Source organism: Anopheles darlingi, chromosome 3 (assembly GCF_943734745.1).
Source record: "Anopheles darlingi chromosome 3, idAnoDarlMG_H_01, whole genome shotgun sequence".
NCBI classification, from domain to species: Eukaryota; Metazoa; Arthropoda; class Insecta; order Diptera; family Culicidae; genus Anopheles; species Anopheles darlingi.
This window is the reverse complement of record NC_064875.1, coordinates 55,465,696-55,487,180: the sequence shown is the minus strand read 5'-3', so window position 1 is coordinate 55,487,180 and position 21,485 is coordinate 55,465,696. Positions and strand designations below refer to the sequence as shown.

General features: G+C 50.0%; 5 protein-coding genes across 6 annotated transcripts; 3 read left to right on the top strand and 2 right to left on the bottom strand.

Annotated features, from left to right (window-relative positions):
* Positions 1-6,375: 6,375 nt before the first annotated feature.
* LOC125955083 (dynein regulatory complex subunit 4) lies at positions 6,376-7,813 on the bottom strand. The gene is made up of 2 exons (XM_049685938.1): positions 7,795-7,813; positions 6,376-7,706 (listed from the first exon to the last, which is right to left on the bottom strand). The coding sequence occupies exon 2, from the start codon at positions 7,684-7,686 to the stop codon at positions 6,376-6,378; it is 1,311 nt and encodes a 436-aa protein (XP_049541895.1). The 5' UTR covers positions 7,687-7,706; positions 7,795-7,813.
* A 6,357-nt stretch (positions 7,814-14,170) lies between these two features.
* On the top strand, positions 14,171-15,844 carry LOC125955033 (cyclin-dependent kinase 10). The gene is made up of 5 exons (XM_049685852.1): positions 14,171-14,377; positions 14,442-14,542; positions 14,622-14,694; positions 14,756-15,586; positions 15,648-15,844. Exons 1-5 carry the CDS (start codon positions 14,368-14,370, stop codon positions 15,842-15,844), a joined length of 1,212 nt encoding a protein of 403 aa, XP_049541809.1. The 5' UTR covers positions 14,171-14,367.
* Positions 15,845-15,846: 2 nt separating this feature from the next.
* Positions 15,847-16,301, bottom strand: LOC125955110 (39S ribosomal protein L42, mitochondrial). Its single transcript, XM_049685966.1, has one exon. The coding sequence runs from the start codon at positions 16,299-16,301 to the stop codon at positions 15,912-15,914; it is 390 nt and encodes a 129-aa protein (XP_049541923.1). The 3' UTR covers positions 15,847-15,911.
* On the top strand, positions 16,263-19,498 carry LOC125954989 (conserved oligomeric Golgi complex subunit 5). 2 transcript variants are annotated; one of them, XM_049685768.1, is made up of 5 exons: positions 16,263-16,431; positions 16,492-17,835; positions 17,916-18,104; positions 18,173-18,854; positions 18,913-19,498. In XM_049685768.1, the coding sequence occupies exons 1-5, from the start codon at positions 16,263-16,265 to the stop codon at positions 18,941-18,943; spliced, it is 2,415 nt and encodes an 804-aa protein (XP_049541725.1). In that variant the 3' UTR covers positions 18,944-19,498. The 2 variants fall into 2 exon arrangements, with proteins under 2 accessions (XP_049541725.1, XP_049541724.1); XM_049685767.1 differs by lacking the exon at positions 18,913-19,498 and having other exon boundaries at positions 16,316-16,431; positions 18,173-18,891.
* An 820-nt stretch (positions 19,499-20,318) lies between these two features.
* LOC125955607 (uncharacterized) lies at positions 20,319-21,130 on the top strand. The gene is made up of 2 exons (XM_049686746.1): positions 20,319-20,469; positions 20,547-21,130. Exons 1-2 carry the CDS (start codon positions 20,319-20,321, stop codon positions 21,128-21,130), a joined length of 735 nt encoding a protein of 244 aa, XP_049542703.1.
* The last annotated feature ends 355 nt before the right edge of the window (positions 21,131-21,485 follow it).

Here is a 21,485-nt window from a genome sequence, read left to right as displayed (position 1 = left end):
ACCAATCACCACTTCACATGACCTAAGCAGGACCCGTGGTGGGTCATCCCGATCAACGCTGTGAAGATAGAACGTGGCGCAAACACACGGTGGTGCATCATTACGGTGGATTTCGCCGGAAAAGGCCAGTCCGGTGAGGTCAAACGGTGCGAGGCCACCCACTGAGGCCACTCCGCTGATGTGTGAAATTGAAAATGATTTTGCGTACAACGTGTGTGTCGCTCCCGGTCGGATTGCGTGCGTGGCCGTGTGTGCCGTGTTGTCGCGGCATCGAAATCACGCGAGCGCATCGCATGAGCGTCGGTTTGATTTATTTGATTTGGGAGCGCATTTCACAGAGATTCGAAATTAAGCTTTAGCCGACCGCAACCAAACGAACGAAATAAATCAAAGTGTCCGGAGAGCACCAGCCGAAGACACACCCACACAGGCAAACACACCTACACACACACACGCACACATACACTGAAATCATTTGTAGTTTGGTTTTTATTTTCCAATTAATCGTTCCACCTCTGTCCGTCTAGCGTACGAGTTCTACGTACGAGATAAATAATGGCGTTTCGAGGTTTTTGTGGTAGATGTGGGCCCTTTACTTGATTGTGGGGCCGAGAAAAACGAGAGATGGAACCAGAAGGATGGAGCCCAAAACGGCACAGCATCCATTAGAGCAATAAATTTGTCTCTAATGAAACACCTTCTCAATGACAAACACTCGAGGACGTTCCGTACCTCGATGCCAGCAGCAAGCATTGATTGCTTCCGAGCAATTGAGCCAGCCTAACGACCACGAATCGATATGCTTTGGTCAGGGTTGCCGGGCTTTACCGATCGCCAGGAGAGAACCATAAGCAGCAGCAGCATCACCCCGTTCCATCAGATTGGAAAAGAAAACAAAAGAAAATGGGGCAAAATATAATAAAAATGTTTTCTCATTCTCGCCCATCCAATCAAGGGCCGCCACGCCATATGTGTGTGTGTGTGTGTGTGTTTCGCTGGCCAAGAAAAACTCTATCAACTCTGCTTTTTACCGATTCGATCACCGGACATCGAGAATGCATCGAGCGATTGCGATGCGCCCTGCAGCAATGCGGATGGAAAATAAATTAATTTATCAGAGACCCTTCCTGCTGCTGGAGGACGCCACCCGTTCGTCCGTTCAACCGTCCTTTTTCCTCGCTCCACCCCACCTCCTCATTGAAGCGATTGTTTTATGGAGCAAGGATACGCGTGATTCTCATCTCAGTTGCCTCGTTGAAGCGGACCGAGAAGTCGTCCAATCAACTTGTGCAACGATCGCCTTCTTCGATGAGTCGGTGGGGCGCTTCTTGCCAACCGGTATCCGTAGTAGTAAGTGAGCTCGTATGCTGCAATGCGATGATAATCAATTAAATTTCCTTTCTTCGATAAGAATCCCCCCCTTTCTTTGTCCTGATGTTGTAGAAGTCGGATGCGTGGTTAAAATATATTAAACACAGACACATGAGACCGGCGAGAGGGGGGTGTGAGGGGTTGGTAACAGCAGGTGCTGCTCCTGCTGTGTGACATAAATAAAAGCTCTTTATTATGTTTCCGGAGTGCCCGAAGGGAACGGAAATGGAACCAGGACAGTGTGCGCTGTGCACTCGTGCACGTGAGCCTAGAACATGTTGCGGCGAGTCCAACAGTGGATGCACACGAACCTACACGTATGATGAACAGTCGCGTCACAACAAACATAGGTCGCGGTCGGCAGAAGCACCAGTGGGAGAGGTGAGTGCTCCTGTTTCCCTTTTGTGTGCGGCGTAGCAGCGGCAGTGCGGCCATCATTATCATCATTTTGTATTCGTTTAACGTTGCACTCGGCTGATGCAGGGGGCTGATGAATTATGAGGTGATGGCAATGGTCGAGTGCACTCCCGGGGACACAGCGAGCGAGCGAGACAGAGAGAGAGAAAAAAGAGAGAGAGAGAAAGCAGGGGACGGACCGCACCGGAGTGCTCTTGATTGGTGGAACAATTTGGCATAATTAATGTCGCTCGGTGGTCTGTGTGGTTGGGTAGAGCGGACGGTTGGTGAAAAATTGAAATCCTCCCCGCCGTCCGCGGGTCACAATCAAGGCTCGCGTGGCAACCGAACTGTGACTATCAATCATCGCCGATGCTCCTGATGCTGTATTGTCCGGAAACGAACTGTCGAAAGCTGTCAAGTGGCGGTAGATGCATTGTTTCCCCCCTCTCAAATTGGCTGTATTCCCAGGAACGCAACATTGGAAAGGGGATTCCTCATTGATTGGCTCTTCATTTAAATTTTTTAACCATCGCTTTTTTTTAATGCACTTTAAGGACATGCGAGTGCGATAATGATGCGTTAAATATCCAACACACTTTACGTAAACAGTTTACCTTCCCAGAGACCGCCTTTCAAATTATCGCTCTGAACTTCCGGATCGCGTAATCACACACCTTGCAATCATCACGCAACACACGCCCCCTCCCCAACCTTTAATGCACCTTGCTTGCTGTGAAGCATGCAACAACACCATCTCGAGCCTGATGCGAAGCCATAATCATAGCGATAAATCTCCTTGAAACCCACCCCCGCCCTTTCGCCATCGCCAGTACTTAAACGACGACGGCTCCGGACAACAATGAACCGACTGGATCGGTGCCAAAGCCCTTCGCCGGCACAAACCCCCAACCACGTGCCGGGAGGTACGTGCCAGAGCACACACCAAGCAACTTGTGGCGTAAGTAAATCAAGACACGCCTCTCCGACTCCGCACATCGCACATCCTTCGGGCAAGCGATTACGATCGGGAAAACATTGCTTCACACACACACACACACACACACAACCCGAGAAGAGGGAAAATGGTCGAGGAAAACGGGTTGCAACGGGGTTGGAAAACAAACACCCAGCAATGCACACTCGGTCGTTAAAATGTGATGCAGTTAACAAGCCAACACACAAGCCACGCAGGATGCTATTTTTTTTTTTGCCCCAACCCCAAGCACCGGCGAGCATCGTGCTTGAATGGCAAGTGAAGTGACCTACGGACACGGGCTTGCTGTGGAGGAGCCCAGGATTGGCAAAAAGGGACACAGAAAACCTCCATTTTTTGCAAAAAGGGGAAATCTACATGTACTGCACTGGCTCGTAGCGTACAACTTTTGCCTTTTCGCACAACTTCGGACCTTCCCGTTCTTCGGACCGCTTTCCGGATGAGGAATGCAGAAAGAAAGAGTGGCACGCAGCGAGCGTGCGAGTGACCGAGCGAGCGAAAGTTCCTCCATGCAACGCTGCACTTTAGACGGGGATTGTGTTCCTTTTTTGAAATGGCGATCTTTCTCTCTTTCGTGCTCGTGCTTTCGTAGACTAACAACTAACCGGCAGCATTTGTGTGGCCGCGCTACGAATCCGAATCGACCGAATACCAGTTCTTTACTTCCGGCCAGCAGCCTGGTTTAACTTTTCCCCCTTCGCATCTGGTTTCGCCAAGACGGGGTTTTCTGATTTTCGCACCCCAAAAACGCTTGGTCCCAGCAGCTGCATCATCATCTGGCATCAGCTCTCAGCTCGCAGTGGCACTCGCTGTTGGCCGCAAGGCAGTGGCAGGCAGCAACAGACCAGAGCACATCACACACACACACACAGCGACCGTCCGTTTCCGGTCGGCGTGCAAAAGACGTTTTTCTCAACAAACTTCTGCGTCGTACACACACACACACACACACACACCCTGCTCTGGCTTGAGGCCCAATTGTTTCGGTCTGTTTGGTGATTCGCTCCGGTCGAATGCATCATGCTGCATCGCCCAGCCACCAGCATTCCCGGGGTCCGCTTCGGCCAGTGCCAGTAGAAGTAATGAACAACAAGAAGGAAGCGAGCACCGGCTGTTCCGGCACGCGGGCACCAGGCAACTTCCGCTAAGCAAACGCTGCAAGACTTAAACAATGCTCGGCTGGCCGGCTTTCTCGGAATCTTTTCCGCCATTTTCACCGCCGGCCAGAAGAGGAAGTTTTTAGCCCCGCCGAAGGATTCATGATCAACACCGGAAACCGATTTACCGAAACTTTGCTTAAAGTAGACAATCGACAGCTACCCGGGGTGGAGCACAAACTCCCCTCCATCCCCCTTCCACCTCCTTAACGCATTAATCGATTGCAACTCATTTTCGTCGCAAACTTCGTCACCGGTGTTGGCGTGTGTATTGGAGGTGCGCTGGTTGGGAAGCAAAGTTAAATTAAAAACGTCAACATTCGCCATTATTGTGGTTCCCGTGCATGCCGCTTCGGGGCTTTCTCGGACCAATTTGCATTGACACTGTTTGCTGTCAACGCGCGCGGCGAAAAAGATGATCCAAGGCTGGCTGTGGGCATGAAGGAAAGACGGGGAAACGATCCCGGAAGCAGGTTTGCCGTTGGCCGTTTATTATCGCGACTAATCATAGTTCTTTGGTGGATTGGAAAAGTTGCGCCAGCAACGCTAGCGGCGCTTTCGGTTCGTTTATTTCTACGCTTCCGCGTGGCGATGTGTGCGAAGCCGTGGCGGTTGAAAGTTTTCCACTCAGCAGCAGCAGGGATGAGATGCAGCTGCATCTGCGTAGGGTGGGGAACCTGTTGGGGGATCACTTTGGCCACAAAGCGGGACCGGGTTCGGGGTTTGAAAAATCGGACTTTCTTTTGCGAACATGAATTACCGATAAATTGAAGTGTTTGATTAATTGAAGTGACATTTATTACGTGTTTGCCTTGTTTTAGCAGCCTCAACTTACAGCACAAGAATATCCAATTCCAAACAGTATACATAGTAGCATTATCTGGATGGGCGGACTTCCTGGAACCGCTAATCGGATAACGGATTGTCCATTAAACCGCAATCGATATCGTTGACCAAACCACCATGATAAATCGTGGATGTGGTCTTATCTTGGCAGGGGGTGCGTGTGTGTGTGTGTGTGTTTGCAGTGACACCACGTGTGGCCCCTAGCTGTGGTTGAGCAAGCGCTACCACACATCAGAGCTATCAGATCAGATTTCTAACCCACACACACACACACACACGTTACTACACCCAAACTCCCCCAGCGCGATTTCAATGATTGATTGGTTCTACTACAATGATGCTCCCAGCAGGACAACAGCACTGGTGGACGATGAATAAATCAGCATTTGGGGAACGCGGGAATTTGCTGTTGATGTGCGATTTGCATAATTGATGGGCAAACAGAAGCCCGACCAGTCTGCAGTTTTGAAGCTATTTGTCTACAGGATCCATTAAACTGTGCACATGCACAACTGCAAGTGGTGATAGTTCGAGGTGGCCATTTTGAATCTTACTCACTAGCTACTCTTTACCTTAACCTAACAAACGCGCACAACCACACACACACACACTTACAACTCTGTACACACATACACACAAGGGAGCTGGCACAGAAAGATCAATATTATCTACTACGTGCACTGGAGGCTCTTAACCTGTCATTCCAAGGACGGTATTCGGAGCCTTCGAGGAACAAAGAGCGTAGAGAGCAAGAAGCGAGGGAAAGAAATGGTGCCTCAAGTCATATCTCAGCTGAAAGCTCATCTCGCTTCCCACGCACCGCCAGGAAATGAATAATTAGACCGGGCCCAGGTCCACAAAACCGCACAGAGCGCACGCCGGGCCGGAGCCACTAATTACGAAAACCATCCTAATGAGACATGATGAGCCGGAGCAGCAGCCTGTTTCCACCTCCGCACCGCTCCATTCAATCTCTACCGCATGGTTTGTCGGTTGGTCTGGTGGAACGATGAATTCATCGTATCGCTCCGTAGGGTGCCACGGGTAGGGGCCACGCATATGCCGGTGACAAACGAATCACGTCTGCGGACACACCCACGTCTGGTCTTATCGCCCGCAGGATGACACTCTCTGACGCGCCACGTGGTACATCAGCCGCGAGATAGAGGAGTGATGGAGCTGGAACACCTTTTTCGAGGCGTCTGCGCTGGCCACCATATCCTCCGGGTCACAGGATCTGATAAACGGTTATCTTCACCGTCCGAACGCGCCTGTGCTGACGCACTGGGACGTGACGAATGAATTGAAATGATGGCCGTTTGGTGTAATAATTGTAATTTGCATTCCAGCTATTCGGTGGATTGTAATTAGGCGAACGAACCGTGCAGGGGTTGCGTTTATGCTAAACTGCACTCGCAACATATGCGATAGAATGGTCCCGCGGTTCCCGGTCCATTGCGTCCTTTAATTATATGCATCATGTGGCTTTCACAAAACGATTTATTTCCCCTTTCCGCTTTTCGAAAGGACATAATTACGGAGCCAAATGTATTCCGGATGGATCATCTACCTAACGAACATTAGAACATGAATTTGGAATCGGGGGAATCACTTCTCCTGCCGCAAATTGGTAAGCTCGAGATCCTTGAGTGTGATACCGTACTTGACCAACTTGCCCTCAATCAACGAGAGCAGATCATCGTACATTTTGCTAACACGCGCCAGATCGTACCGAAGCGCCTGTATCTTGTCGTTCTTTTGCACCAACAGCTTCTCGATGCGGACACTCAGCGACTGGGGTTCGATACCGGCCAGTGACAGCACCTCCCCAAGGATGGCTTCCCGCTGTTCCGTTTGCTTCTCGATGTACTCGAGCTTCCGTTCGAGCAGCGAATTCTTCAGGCCCGACTTTTGCTGCAACTCCAGCATCGACTTCTCGAACAGACGCTTCAGCTGGTCGCGCTCCTCGACCAGCTTCTCGCAGCGCATCTGCAGCACGTCCTGCTCGAGCTTCAGGCTGGACAGCTGCTTCTGGGTGCTGTTGAGCCGCGTCTTCACGCGGTTCAGTGTCGCCTTGTCGCGATCGTAGTACTGCAGTTTTTTGCGCAGCTCGAGCAGCTCGGCCTGAGCGCTCTTGAGCGGTTCGGTTAGCCGCTTGTTCTCGGCCATCACCTCCGTGAAGCTCTTCAGATCCTTGTCCGACTGGAGCCGCATCTCTTCCATCTCCTCCTTCATGCTGTTGATGAGGGCGAGATTGTTCTGCGTGATTGCATTGTAGTAGCTCTTCATCTCCCGGTACGCCTGCTCGTTCGTGTTGATCAGCTCCGCGATCTGGCCGTTCTTGCGCTCCTCTACCTCCGACAGTTCCATCTCGTGCCGTACCTCGGCTTCCTCCTTGTAGCTAGCGAGCCGCTGCTCGAACAGCTTCGTCATCGCTTCGATTTCCTCCTGAAATTTGGCCCGCTCCACACTCAACAGCTCGCTGTGCTTCAGCTTCAGCTGCTGTATCTCCAGCTCGGCGTTTTCCTCCTTCTCCCGGAGCAGGCGCTTCAGATCGCGCTTGTCGTTCAGCAGCTCGCGCTCCTGCAGCGTATGGTCCTCCTGGGCCATCTTCAGCTGCGTCATCATTTCCGCTCGCAGTTCGCCAATGTGTGACTGATGTTCGTACTGGAGATGCTTCATCTCCTGCATCACGTTCTTCGTATCCTGATCCGCCAGCTCCTGGGCCACCTCCACATCGCGCTCCTTCCCCCGGATGACGGCCTTCGCCTCTTCCAGCTGTTTGCGCGTAATCTCCCAGTAAGTGCGCAGCTTGTCCCGCTCGAGCTGGAAGAAGTTGCGCTCCTCCCGTTCGCGCTCCATCTCGTTGCGCAGCTTGAGCGCGAACTGCTCCAGCTGCTCCCGCGACATGCTGGACATATCGCACCCATCGATGACGGCTGGAAAGACAGAGACATGGAAGGCATGTTGGGTGAACGAAACGGTGCACCAAACGTCGTTAATTTTAGCGGCAACCACAATACTCACTGCTTCCTTTCGCCTTTTTCGGTCCCTAGAATGGTCCGTGGAAAAGTAAAACGTTATTGCAAAAGTAGACGAAACGTAGGATGTTTCAATCTTACCATCCTGTTGACTCGTTCTGCACCTCACAACGCACTGCGTACCTTCCGGGACCGCGGTTCCGTGTACCGGATACACTGTCTGGCAATGGACGTATAGCAAACAACGTCGTGAACGCTTAAATCAACAAACAACGCAGCTGTACGAGTAAAACGCTGTACCAGAAACCAGAATCTCCCTGGACAGAACGAATCCTTATTCCTCACAGTATGCCCTGAACACATCCGTTGAAACTGCCAAAAAATAGAGAGACCGCACCCGCTTCAGCGCTCCCACCGGAACCGCAACAACTCCCGAGCGGAAAACCGGAAATGGTTTGGAAAAATGGAACTGAAAACAGACCGGTACACAAACCGTGTACCAAGCGTTCGTCCTTGCAAACACACGCATACACACGGAGCACACGGAGCAAACAAACCGCGTTGTCGTGCAGCACGCTGCGCCATGGTGCGGTTGCCATGGTAGCTACCGGTCCGGGTTACCTTGTTGAATTTAATTTTCCACCATGTTTTTTCCCGGTATCCGGGGCGGTCAAGGCGGTGAATTGAGTGATCGAACGGTGCGAGCAGCAGCGACCGGAATGTCTGACCAGTTTTCGAACAAAACCGTTTCATGAACGGCGTGTGGCGTGCGGCGCGCTGCTCCATTGTGCTGCATTGCGGCGCGTGCATTTTACTGCGAGCAGCGCCCAGTGCATTCCGATAAATTCACAATTAACTTCGATTTCGGATGCCGGATCATTGCACCGGTCGCTCTCAGGATGCAGTTTCCCGACTCAATTGGGAGGAAACAGTTTGCCACGTAAAAAGCGCACCAAAAAAAGACCGTTGCACTCCGTTGGGAGGTTTACAGTTTTACACCGTTGCCCATCCCGCCGGTGCGCTGGATAGCTCTACTGCCCCCCCCCCCCCCCCCTGAATTGCAAGAGTGTGTAGTGGCCTATTCATAACGTGGCTCGATGGTGAGCCGGCAGTTATCAGACACCTGCTTCTATGTTCCTGCTCGAGGCTATGGTCAACCGGGAAGACAGGAAACAGAGTGCAGTTTTCCAATTTCATCGCTTTTGGGCAACCTACAGTACCGTTCACAGGTGCAAGGTACCACTGTAGGTGCAAGGTGCCGGCGCAAACGACGAAGACGCTTGATTGAATTCGAATTTCGGACCGAAATTGAATCGAACATGCTGCCACTCTACACCAGCCATCGGTCTGTTCTGTTCTGATCGGTGCAAGGTGGTCATTTGGGAGAGGCAGAGAGAGAGAGAGAGATAGAGAGAGAGATTTTTAGGATTTTTCCCTTCCCCGTTTTGGTCTTGCTGCGCTGCCCCCCAAAAAAACACAGTACCTGAGCTGGTGGCTGAGGCGAGAGAAAAATTAAATTTCCACCACGGACAAACGGGCAAACGGTGGTCATGTGGCATGCGGTGTTCAGCATCGTCTGCTCCGGCTCGTTGTTCCATTTGGGAGGCCCCCTCGACGCCATTACCGTGCTTTCACAAGGGATTAGAAAAGGCAACGCCAAAAACTCACTTCCAATCAGTGCACTTCCAATTGGTTCCAACCAGCTTGCGCCAGTGCAAGATGCCAGAACGATATGGGCTGAACGAGTGAACGAAGGAAGGAACGAAGGCAGAAAGGTGTGCCTTTGCCACCACTGGCCATCACTCCCGGCGTGAGCGATCCCATTCTACGCTCTCAATTTGAGTTTCACGGATCAATGCACTTACAGGCCAAGGAACGCGGCCAGGGTGCGCAAGGGATGGTTGCGTGGTCTTTTCAGGCTCCAAACATCCCTGTGCACGGGAAAATGTGGAACACAAACACACTTGACACACCGGGTACAGCCCCTAGGATCGTTCGACCGTCCGAAGAGGAACCTTCTTGCTCCACGCAACGCAACCACCGAGCCGCATGGTCTTATCAGGCACTTTCAGCCCCTGGTCTTCACCATAAAAACCGTACCACCAAGAGAGAGAGAGAGTGTGAAGGGGAAAACAGGGTGAAGGGGGGAGGGGGGGGATCTTGCACTTTGGGAAACTGTTTTTATGGCACTCCTTAAGTGGGCGGAGGGTGGGGAGGGTTTTCGTCAAGCGCCAAGCGCCATCACCTGCCAGTTGTTTCAGGTGTTCCGGAGGTCGGCGGTAATTGAACCGGTACCAGGGAGCGCTCCAAAGACCCTCCCGCCAGCCGGTGCGCCTTCTGGCGCTTGGTTTCGCCGGGGCCCTATCCCGACGCTCTGTGTCCACTTCTGGAGGAATGTTTAATCAACCAAAAAGGTGTCGAAAATATGCTTCAAGCACGGGCCATACCCCCCTCCCGGAGCAGACGTCCCTACCAACGAACCAAGAAAACGAGAGAACAGAGCATCCAAGTGGGATCAATATTTAATGCTAGGACAGCAAAAGTTTGTCCGCTAGCGGGCTCGCCTAGTTCTGGGAACCTGGCCAGAAACGGGGGGAAGGCCAGTCAGTCAACCTCATACAGCGCCCAACATTGGAGCCCCTCAACAGGTCCTGGCCCGGCATCCGGATCAGACACGTGCCACGCCGCGGACACCGCAAAAACTTCCCAATCAATTCTCGCCTTTAGCGCAGAGAACCAAACTTTTGTTGTCATGTGACGGCTTTCACTGGCTTTTGGCTTTCGGTCGTGGGTTCGGGGTGGTCGGGGGGCACGCGTTTAAATGTAAATTAATTCAATGCTCGCACCCTGCTAACCCTAATACCATTCCCGCTCCTCGATCGGACGATTAATTACGGTGCTTTCCGGAACCGGGCGCCACCGGTTTCGTGGCCAGAATGGCGCGCCATGCATGCCATTCTATCGCCTACGCATCGTCATCCTAATCCCAGGTGGGATGGGGATTATGCACGATTCCCGGACGGATCGACGGAGTGATGTTTGCTGGTTGGTTTCCAATTAGTTTTTCCACCCAGCCCTTCACCGCACCTCAACAGGCAACAGGCGGAACAGAGCTTATGTAGGCTTACATCAGCCACGGTACGGCAAATGAGGTTTCGCTTTCCTCGAAAAACAAGCTGGCCACAGAAATCACGTTGCAATCGTCCATCACATCCCGCAATCCCGCATCGCTTCCCCCTCCTCGAGTGTCACACAGCGAAACTTTTGTCACTATTTTCGTCGTTCGCTAAGACGTGCAGCGGGGAGTGCGGGCAACGGGCTGGAGCAGCGTTCGGGGTTTTGCATACGCGTTCGCAACGCCCGCAACGCTAACGACCAACGTCTCACGAGGAATGGTCGCGCTTCCGTCTGTACGCCAAATGATACGCTACTTCCACACCACGGTGTGTTTAAGTGGTGAAATAATGTGCTTTTTAGCATTCGGGGTCACGTTCTTAATTACAGCAGCATTCATGCTCGACGGTGCGCACACATATTCGGGGATGTATGGTGAGAATGCACGAACCCATTATACCACCACCTCATTGCTCTTGAGTGTATTTCCCACGGATACTAGGGAACGGGATGAACAAAAAAAAAAGCTTGGAAAATCATCATTGGCGGTCTGGAAGGACTTGCTTGAATAAAAGAACGGAAAACAACCACTCTAATGGGCATAATGTCGCATAAATAAATCCTCCACCGTTCACCGTTCCGCGCAGGCAGGACGCCTCTTCCATTTAACACTTTCGGTGCACCGCATGCTTTTGGCATGGCGCACCACTCGATGAAGGTGGGCCCCTCCTGTGTGACCTGAGGATCTGTGAACTGAGTATGCTTAATGGCTTTCCCCTTTTTTATGCAGATCGCTCTTTATGGCGGTCGAAGGTTCGGCTTCATCTTGCCCTTCTTCATATCCTGCCAACGGTCCAGAATCCAATAAGCGCCTCCCCCCGGGTGGGAGAAGGGTTCAAAAGTCGTAGACAATCCGGTGAACAATGGTGTGCGCTTGGAATTAGCAGAAAACCGAACGTAACGGGCCACTGGCTGGCTGACTGGTTGGTAAAGAAGATGTCCTTTCGGAAAACGCCCGGCGAATGATATCTTCATTACGATGGTGAAGTCATGTTCAACCGCTACCGAGAAACCACATAGGCTCCGCTCGACGGACGGAGACCGAATACCGATACCGAAGCGACGTCACCGATATTATGGAGCAAATGGAAATGAGCACAACGAAGGACCGGCACACGAAGGCGGGGCGTGCGGTGTTCAAGATGTCATGTATCAGAATATTAATAACCACATTACCCGGGTACCGGTGGAACCTTGGGCACCGGAGGGTTCGAGTACGGCGGAGTCTAACCGGGAAATTCAAGCCTCTCCCCCCCCATAAGCCAACGTCATAAGAAGAGTTTGAATTTGATTCGATCGTAGCAGAAGAAGAAGGAGGAGGAACTCTTAGTGCTCTCGCCTGAATGAACATCATAAAACCCACTCATACACATGCTCGGTGGGAGGCCGGAAGATGATCATATCTTCTTATCGAAAACACTTCCATTGCCGGATTCCAACCGGCACCCTGCTGGTCTTTATTTTTAATGCATCTATTTTTATCGCTTTGCACGTTCGGTTCGCTTTCTTGCTGAATGCGTCCAAAATAGCGGAAACGTTTGGAGCGATAGGAATCGTACCACTAGAAAGGGGTCGTTCGTGGGCTTCACTATAGCACCATTCGCTTCTGATCATGATGATGGCGTGGTCGATAGTCGTGGAGTGCACTTGATTTGCATCAACGAGTTGCACGTATAATTCAATTAGCGGTATGCACTTAAGCACATCATCGTTAGACGTTCGCGTTAGCGGGAGTTAGCGGAAATTCCGCGCGGCCATTGATGTTACCATCAATGGGAGGGAAAGCTAATGGTGCGAACGTAATGCGTCTGCGGATTGCGGATCCGTTCGCAAATGCTAGTGCGGAATGCGCATTTCATCGACGATATTTTATGGATCTAGATCACTTTGAAATGCTGCTGTTCGAACGTTTTTTAAACCCGCTTGATTGGATCATCGTATTAGCGAAAAGGTGGTACAACACAACTCAATCCTCTTTATCAAAAACCGTTGGGTTTCTGACCTTCGGCTTCGGCTCCCTTTTTTTCCGGCCGTGTCCTTCCGTCCTAGCTACCGTCCGTGTGTAAACATTTATATCGATCTACGGCCTTTTGGCAAACATTTCATTTAGCTAATGCACCGAACACATCGGCAAATAAACAAGACAAGACCCATAATCCCATCGATCCGTCGTCGCCATGCCGCGCGCTCGTCACGTCCGCGTCACGTGAGCTTCATTTTGATGGGTTAACACAATAGATTTAGATAAAATCGAACTTCGGTTTTCTCCCTAAACGAATCCCCGGAAAAAAAAACTGCCGGAGTGAAATGATTCAATTCCAGTTTAACTCACGTGGCCCGTATGGGGACGGAAAGAGTGGATCGTGCCTACGCGATGAAAAACTTTTCAGCAAAAGGCAAGGACTAAAAGCAGTCAGCGCTGTCTGCGGATGACTCCCCCAAGTTTCCCGGAACCAAAAAAAAAACTTATCCTTCGCCTCTCGTTTGAGGGAGCTTCCAATGAAAAACCCGATTGAACCTACTGCCGGTGCCCATTCTTCACCCGGCAGTGTGTCTGCAGTAGGTGGTGTTGTAACGAAGCGAACCGTCGCGTCTTTTTTACCGATTACGACAAACATTCGGCAAAAATCACATTTCCCACTCGCGCAGGACCAAAGGGTCGCCGGAAAAAGATGGGCTTCCCAACTACACAAACAAGCAGGAGTATCAGCAGTAGCACATTCAATGATCTGGGGGATTAGTGAGGAAAATCAGTTTGGCAAAGGGTGTACGCCCTCGTCTACGCGAGGGTTGTCGTAAGAAAAAAGAACGAACCTCCTTTCCTTCGTTGGTATCGGGTCTTTCGGTCTGCTAGTGGTAATCGTAAACGATAGCCAGGGAGACAACTTTCACAATAAAGAATAAATTTCGTGCTTAATTCAGTTTGTTTAGGTCGCATGGCAAACAGCATCCGGGTGCCTGCTGCGAGGGTTCGTTTTACAGCTCTTTTCCGGAAACATGCTCCTCAACTCGGTTGGTGGTCATTCACAAATCCTCTCTACGAAAGGAATACGCAACTTAAAAGATAGAACCATTCGGAAAGAATTTTGTGAGATGGGTCGCGTAAACACGTGCAAACTATTTTTGTAACGAATTTCGGGCGAATTCAAATATTTGGCTGCGTACAAGCGCGCTCAACCGAATGAGAGTTGAAGCTGGATTGAAAATAAAGCGCACTTCAGTTTGTGGTGCGAAGTTAGAGGCTGTTTTGATTAAAACTCGTTGTAAAAAAGGATTTTTTAACTGTTTCTGAACATTTTTGGGCGTTTTCCTAAGCTTTAACAGCTTATTAAAGTTATTTGCGATTTCCGCCGTCGTGCTCTTTGGAAAAGTGACCTTCCCGGGGGTAAAAACCGTGGAAAACTGCAGCAAGGCTTAGGAAAAACAGTCAAAACTCGGAAAGAAAATGGGTTCAGGTTTGTAAAACTCTTGTAAATCCCGCTAAATAAAATATCAATCGTACACCTTTCCGTTTTACAGATTACACCGATTATCGCGATCCAAGCCGGCAAGTGCAACGGAAAGGAGAACTTCTGAATTTTCGGACGATGAAATTTTGTGAGATTCCCTCCAAAGATGTTGTGAGTTTTTGGTCATCGTTTATCGTGGGGCGTCGTAATCCGGTATTAATTCCTTACCTTCGTTTTCCTTACCTTTTAGTTTGGCAGATGCCGATACGTTTCTTCGTTCCAAAAATGCAACCGAGTTGGCGAGGGTACATACGGAATCGTGTGTAAGTTTCTCGCCGCCCGCGTGCACCGATCGCCGGTAAATTTTGTGCTTCCCTCTTCCAGTTCGCGCTCGTGATACCGTATCGGATGAGATAGTCGCACTGAAAAAGGTGCGCATCGATCAGGATATCTTCAAGGACGGATTTCCCATCAGCGGGATTCGGGAAATTCATATTCTCAAAAAGTGCAAACACGAAAACGTGGTCCAGCTAAAGGAGGTCGTGGTTGGCAACAGCCTGGAGAGCATCTTCCTCGTGATGGAGTTTTGTGAACAGGATCTCGCCTCCCTTCTGGACAACATGGACTCACCATTCACCGAATCGCAAGTCAAGTGCATCCTGATACAACTCCTGAAAGGGTTAAAGTATCTGCACTCGAACTACATCATTCATCGCGATCTGAAAGTATCTAACCTGCTGCTAACCGATAAGGGTTGCTTGAAGATTGCCGATTTCGGGTTGGCACGGTATTTGGGCGAGCCAGATAAACCGATGACTCCCGGATTGGTGACCCTCTGGTACCGTCCGCCGGAGCTGTTGTTCGGCGCTAAAATACAGACTACGGCCGTCGACATGTGGGCTACGGGCTGCATCATGGGAGAGCTGCTTACGCACAAACCGCTCCTACCCGGAACGAGTGAAATCTCGCAGATAGAGCTCATCATTAATCTGCTCGGCACACCGTCGGAATCCATTTGGCCTGATTTTCCCAAACTCCCGATGGCGCAACACTTTACGCTCAAAGTGCAACCGTACAATAACTTGAAAATCAAGTTTCCGCTTCTTTCGGCGGCCGGATTGCGGCTACTAAACTTCCTGTTCATGTACAACCCGAGCAATCGTGCGGCGGCCGAAGAATGTCTACTGAGCACCTACTTCAAGGAAGCGCCACTGCGTAAGTGTCGTCATAGTTACACGCTGGCCAGTATATTAACTCGTTGCCTATTTTCTTTCAGCATGCGATCCCAAGTTGATGCCAACGTTTCCCCATCATCGCGATATAAAAAGTTCCTCCGGAAAGAACGCGGAACCGGCAAAGCGCTCGAGCACAACGACCAGCGCAGCTAACAACAGCAAACCATTCGAACCGGGACACCTTCCGACAATTTCGGATTTACTAGGATCTCTGATCAAAAAGCGACGTGTAGACTAAGATAAACTTGTACAAATAAAGACTGTTTTAATATTCTATCGGGGACTGCGAGAATCAAATCGCGTTCTTAAAGATACGGCCGATCCATCGGTGTTTTCTTCGCGCGCTTGTCGCGTGCCCGGGGAAACCAGCGGTGCTTGCACGTGAACGTAAGTTTGCTCAGTTCCTCGCGCACGAATTCCGGATGCTTCGATTTCAGGGCCGCCCGGCTGGTCTGGATTATGTCATCCCGAACCAGGTTCGCCGTCGGTTCCGGAACGACCACCTCCAGCGGTTTGCTGAACTCGTACGGGAAGTCCGGTTTGGGGTGCCAGGCCACAAACACTTGACCACCTTCGGCGACGCCTATTTGCTGCACCAAGTTCTGCGGATTTCCACGGGCCACAGGCACATTTTCGTACTTTTTCAACGTGAGAAAATGATTTTTCCGGCAAAACACGCGTCCGAGGAAAGCCATTTTTGGCAGCTGACTTTGACAGTTCTCTCATACAAAAATGTAAACATTGGACGTGGCTGGGAAATTGGTTTTTGTGCAGAAACAAAATCCGAAATGACCGAGGAATTGTGCGATAAAATCGAGAAAGATGGTAAGTACGACTTCTCCAACACTGGTGAACCTCTTCTGCAACCGTTATCTTCTTCGATAGAGTTCTACAGGAACTTCCTGGCCGAGAAACCCAGCCCCGAGCTGCAACTCACGGTGGCGATCAGCGATCAGATCGGGAAACTTTCGGACGGCATCGAACAACTGTCCACGGCGCTCCAGAAACAGGTGCGAGAACAGTATGGAGCCTTGTTGTCGCAGGCCAAACACGCCGGTACACTGAACGCTTCGATCGAGTCCATCTCGAGCCACATCGAAACGCTGCAGTTCGGGGCGGAACGACTTCGCCGGCAGATCACCGTTCCGTATGAGATGCTGGAGACTCAGACGAAGGTGCTTGGCCGGTTGCATGAGGCCTCACACGTACTGCGCCAGTGCGCTCGCTTCCTGCAGGTACACAAAGAGCTGGAGCGGACCACGGATCTGGCCGAACAGGCGAGCATCGTGAACGAACTCGAAGGCCTGATGGAGGATGTCGATCTGACGAAGATCGAATTCCTCCGCTCCGAGATCGCAACCGTTACAAAAGCTAAACAGCGCCTACTGATGGTCGCTAACCGCGATTTATTCGAGGGCATCCTGAAGAACAAGCACGACCAGGTCGATATGTGCCTGCGAATAGTCCATAATCTAAAGATACTTCCCAAATGCATGAACAACGTGCTGGAAACGTTCAGCAACTATCTGCGGGATGCGATCAAGGAATCGTTCGCCGGCACAGACGTGGCAAAGTTACGCAAAACGGGAGCATCTTCTCCGGCGAAAGAACGGCACGAATCGAGGCAGATGAAAGGACCGGGCAAAGCACCGGCCCTGACAAACTCCTCCAACTTCCGCAACAAACTCTGGCAAGCTCTCGAGTGGCTCTTTCTCGATGAAATGTATGGCCATTGCACGCAGGTGGCTTTTCTGCAGAAATGCCTTCTTGACCTTCCGCTCGGTGAAGACTACACACTGGCCAAGGAGTTCGATCGGCAGTTTTGGCAGAATCTCGAGAAGCTATTAATGAAATCGTTCAAATCGGCTCAATCGCATGTGACACAAACACTACAGCAAGGACTACCGAAGCTGCTTTCCCTTGCCAAAGGGTTGGAGGCGAAAGTTGAGGGACGATTCTCGTTCGCTGATCAAGTGTTCAGCTCCCTCGAGGCAGGCTATCTGGAAAAGTGTGCCAACAACTTCAAAGTGGCACTGGCCGACGTGGATTTTCCCAATCAGGAGGTGATCGATGGGTTGATTCGGGTCGCTTCCACCGAGCTGAACGCTGCAATTGTGGATCCTCGTCTGATCGATCTGGTCACCGGTGTGCTCTGTGCTTCGAATAAGGATCTTTGGAATAAAATTGAACGAAATGCGAAACTGGGCTCTGAAACGCAGCAAGTAGTAGGTAAGTACCATAGGTTGGACTCTCTATACCTCTCGATCGATAGGATCTTCATTCTCATCTCATTGTTTTATTTCTTTCAGACAACCCAAATGTGTCGCAATCACAAAACATCACGCTGGCCAACATCATATTCTATCACCACGAGGCGATTAATCGTCTGGTGTCCAACCTGGGTCCCAAATTTGCGGGAATCGAAGCATCGAAACGTCTAAAGTCTAGCTTGATTGAAGGGAAAACGATTACGCTGGCCATTCTTCAACCATTGATAGGTAATACCACACCTAGCGGGTCGCATTGGTATCACGATTGTCTCACTTACATGGTATCTCTCTTGCAGCTTCTATTCATTCCGCGGTCAACGTGATTCTACTCTCGATGCACCGTGAACCGGGTCTCAATTCAACAAACATTTCCACCGCTGGTCCATCACTGTACATGAAGGAGTTGCAAGATTTTCTGATTCGTTCCTGGAGCACGCACATTCTGCCGTTCAATGATCGATCAGTGATCGAGGAAGCCGGCCAAACGCTTGCCATCCGGTGCATTGAACTGTTTGTACAAAACATGGCCATCATTCGTCCGATTTCGTTTGCTGGCAGACAGCGGCTGAAAGCCGATTGCCACCACCTGGAGGTCGCGCTGAAACCGATCGTTTCCGATCTGTCTACGTTGGGTAAAAGCTTCCGGTTGCTCCGAGCGATCGCTTCACTATGCACCGTTACACCACAGGAGCTGGTGCAGCAGACCACTGAAGCGGGTGGTGTCTTGCAACCGTACATTGTGCTGTTCCTGTTATTCGGCTACGCCGGTAACGATATGGCCAGTCCCCATGTAACGGCCGGTTGGAGCAATGAGAAACTGCTGCAGTGGCTTGAAAGCCACACCTCGGAACGCGATCGGCTGGAGTTGATCACTGGGGCTCTGCAGAAGTATCGAAGCGTTGTTCGACAGAAGAACATTACCCAGTACGATCCAATATTCCCGATTGTGACGAGTTATTTGGAGCATGTTACTAAGCAGTAAGTTTGTCGATAAATAAAAACACCAAATGTTATAACAAATCTCTGTATTGAATAGCATCATTTGCGGAGAAATCCGCATCCAATAATCGTGGCGCGATCTGTCGGCTGAACGGACTGGTAGTTCCCTTGGTTCTTGTAACAGCTAGCGCGTAAATAAGATAGGTTTTAAGAAATATCCACATCTGCGCAACGAACGCCACTATCACGAACGCCTCAAACGAAGAAATGTATCCAAAAAATCCTGCCGGTGAATGGTAGAATGCGATCAACGTACCCTTCAAACGGAAAAGTACTACTATAAACCTACCATCTGATCGAGCTATCGCTGTGGTGATTTCGGCTGGGGGTTTAAACACAACTTGCAGTTCATCTGCACTATGAACCGTCACTCCGCAGACCGTGATGAGAATCAGAAACAGGAAGAGAAACATGCTGTATGCAGATCTGTTCAGGCACTGTGGTCAAACGAGTACTTCAGTAGCAGCTAAAGTACACTCCGGGGCAATGAAAGTGTTAACTATTGTGCTCTTAAAAGAGTGAAAGGTGCTACAATGCCGGAAGATTCGATTAGCAATTAGAGTTCGATTTCAGTGAAAACGAAAGCGACCACATGTGCGGTTACGCATTCAGATGTTAGCGTTAGTAATGGCGATCCAACAAGGATGAGCAATAAATAAGTTTATTTACAGAAAGTAATCTCGTTATCGATATCGTCGTCGTAGTTTGCCGTCAACCCCAACTAGAATAACTCGATGGTCTGCACGCACGAGAGAAGAGAGATACTCTGAGTATGGTAATTGTTCGTCGGATAAATCACTTCAAATTGCTTACCCTATGCTGTACTGGGCCGGAACAGTGTAAATCTCCGGAAGCTGCGGTTCACTTCGCTGATAAACGTAGGCCTGAACGATGGTACTAAAGTAGGTGATGAATAGTAGCCAGGCGACCACCTTCGCCTTGATGGCCATCGTTACCGGAAAAGTCCAAAATCGGTACCCTGATCGAAGCAATAGGAAAAGCAATTACATCAGATAAAGGCACAAGATGATCACATCCGGAGCTAAACACATTACACATTTCGTCGTAGTAATGGTCGGATCGTGCTGCAATCGCCGTTTCACTTTCATCTTTGTCACCTCCCTGCACTAGGCCCATCGATATGCTCAATAGTCCGGCCACAGTCACTAGCGTTAGTGATTTCATCGTTCGCAAACCTCAAGATGTACCATGGAACAAACCCGAGCCGATGGATTGACTACCGGATATATAGTCTGCTTCAAAGGAAACGACGACGATCCGAAACCGAAAGTGTTTGCTCCCAATTAGCGCTCTCAATTAGGAAACAACCGAGACAGAAAAGGCCCGTTGGAACTGGAGCTTCTTATAAAAGGCCCAATCATCCAGTTCGTGGAGTTTCTTTCGAGTTGAGACATTCACTTGCTACGCTCGAACAGTATCGAAATGGCAATCTCGGGAGGATACGCTAGAGCAACATTAATCGTTATCCTTGTGGTTACTGCAGTGCAGGCAGAACTATCTTCAGATGAATCGCAGCAGGGATCGGCGAACAGCGAGGTGACCGCAAGGCAAAGAGGTCCTTTCCATTCTTCAAGTAAGTACCCGACCCCCGCTGAGGCAGCCGGAATGTCTCAACGCATTAACAATTCTCTTATTAATTTTTCTTTACAGTTTATCCCTTTGGTTGGGGCTGGGGAATTGCAGCCTTCGTGATTGCGGTCGTTAAAGGAGCAATCTGGCTGGGTATCATTATGATTTGGGCATTTTTCAAAGGCTTCCCGGCCAAACATGGTTGTGCGCCAATCATCTTGAGGGAACCGTATTACCCGGAGCATCATCACCACCACGAAGAGATCGTCTGGGATGATCCACACCACCACCGACGCTCCATTCGGGAAGCGGTGCGACCAGGCGAGGAATCCGATCTCCTCCTCACCGACATGATGACCGATCTCGCCTTCAGTTTTCTCGGAGTGCACACCAGGCACTGCCGGAAGCGATTCGTGTGTGAGGTGGACGTTCGGGCGAAGGATGATTATCTGCTTAAGCTCGGCACCCGTATGCTCGGAGTGGACATTTTCCGGAAGTACAGATCGGCGGAAGATGTAGCAGCAGACAGCATGGAACAGTGCGCTAAGCTCTATCCACAGTGCAAAGCGAAGGGAGATTCGATTACTTTTAATGTGTTCGACGGTCAAAGTAATGGGCAGATCGATGACTATGATGAAGCAGTCACAGAACAGGATAACAGTTAGTAATTTAGGCCATGCTTAATTATTTATTTATTTATTTTTTAGATTATTTATTGATAAAATAAATCTCAAGCTGCAAATTATACATGTTACCTTTTAAATTTATCTTATTATTTTTACAATAGTTTTACATTTTATTTCTTCCATTCTCCTAATCAAAAATTGCATTAGCATCTTATTTACTCAAGGCATTTATATTATTAATAATTTATTCATTTTCATATCACAATCCATCATCCTTAAACGCTAAAACTTTGATATCACTTCACTGATTCGATCATTCCAGTATAGTACATCATTATTCAGGGAGGCTACTGCATTTGGTGGCTCGCTGGCGAATCCTCGAAATTGACTAAAA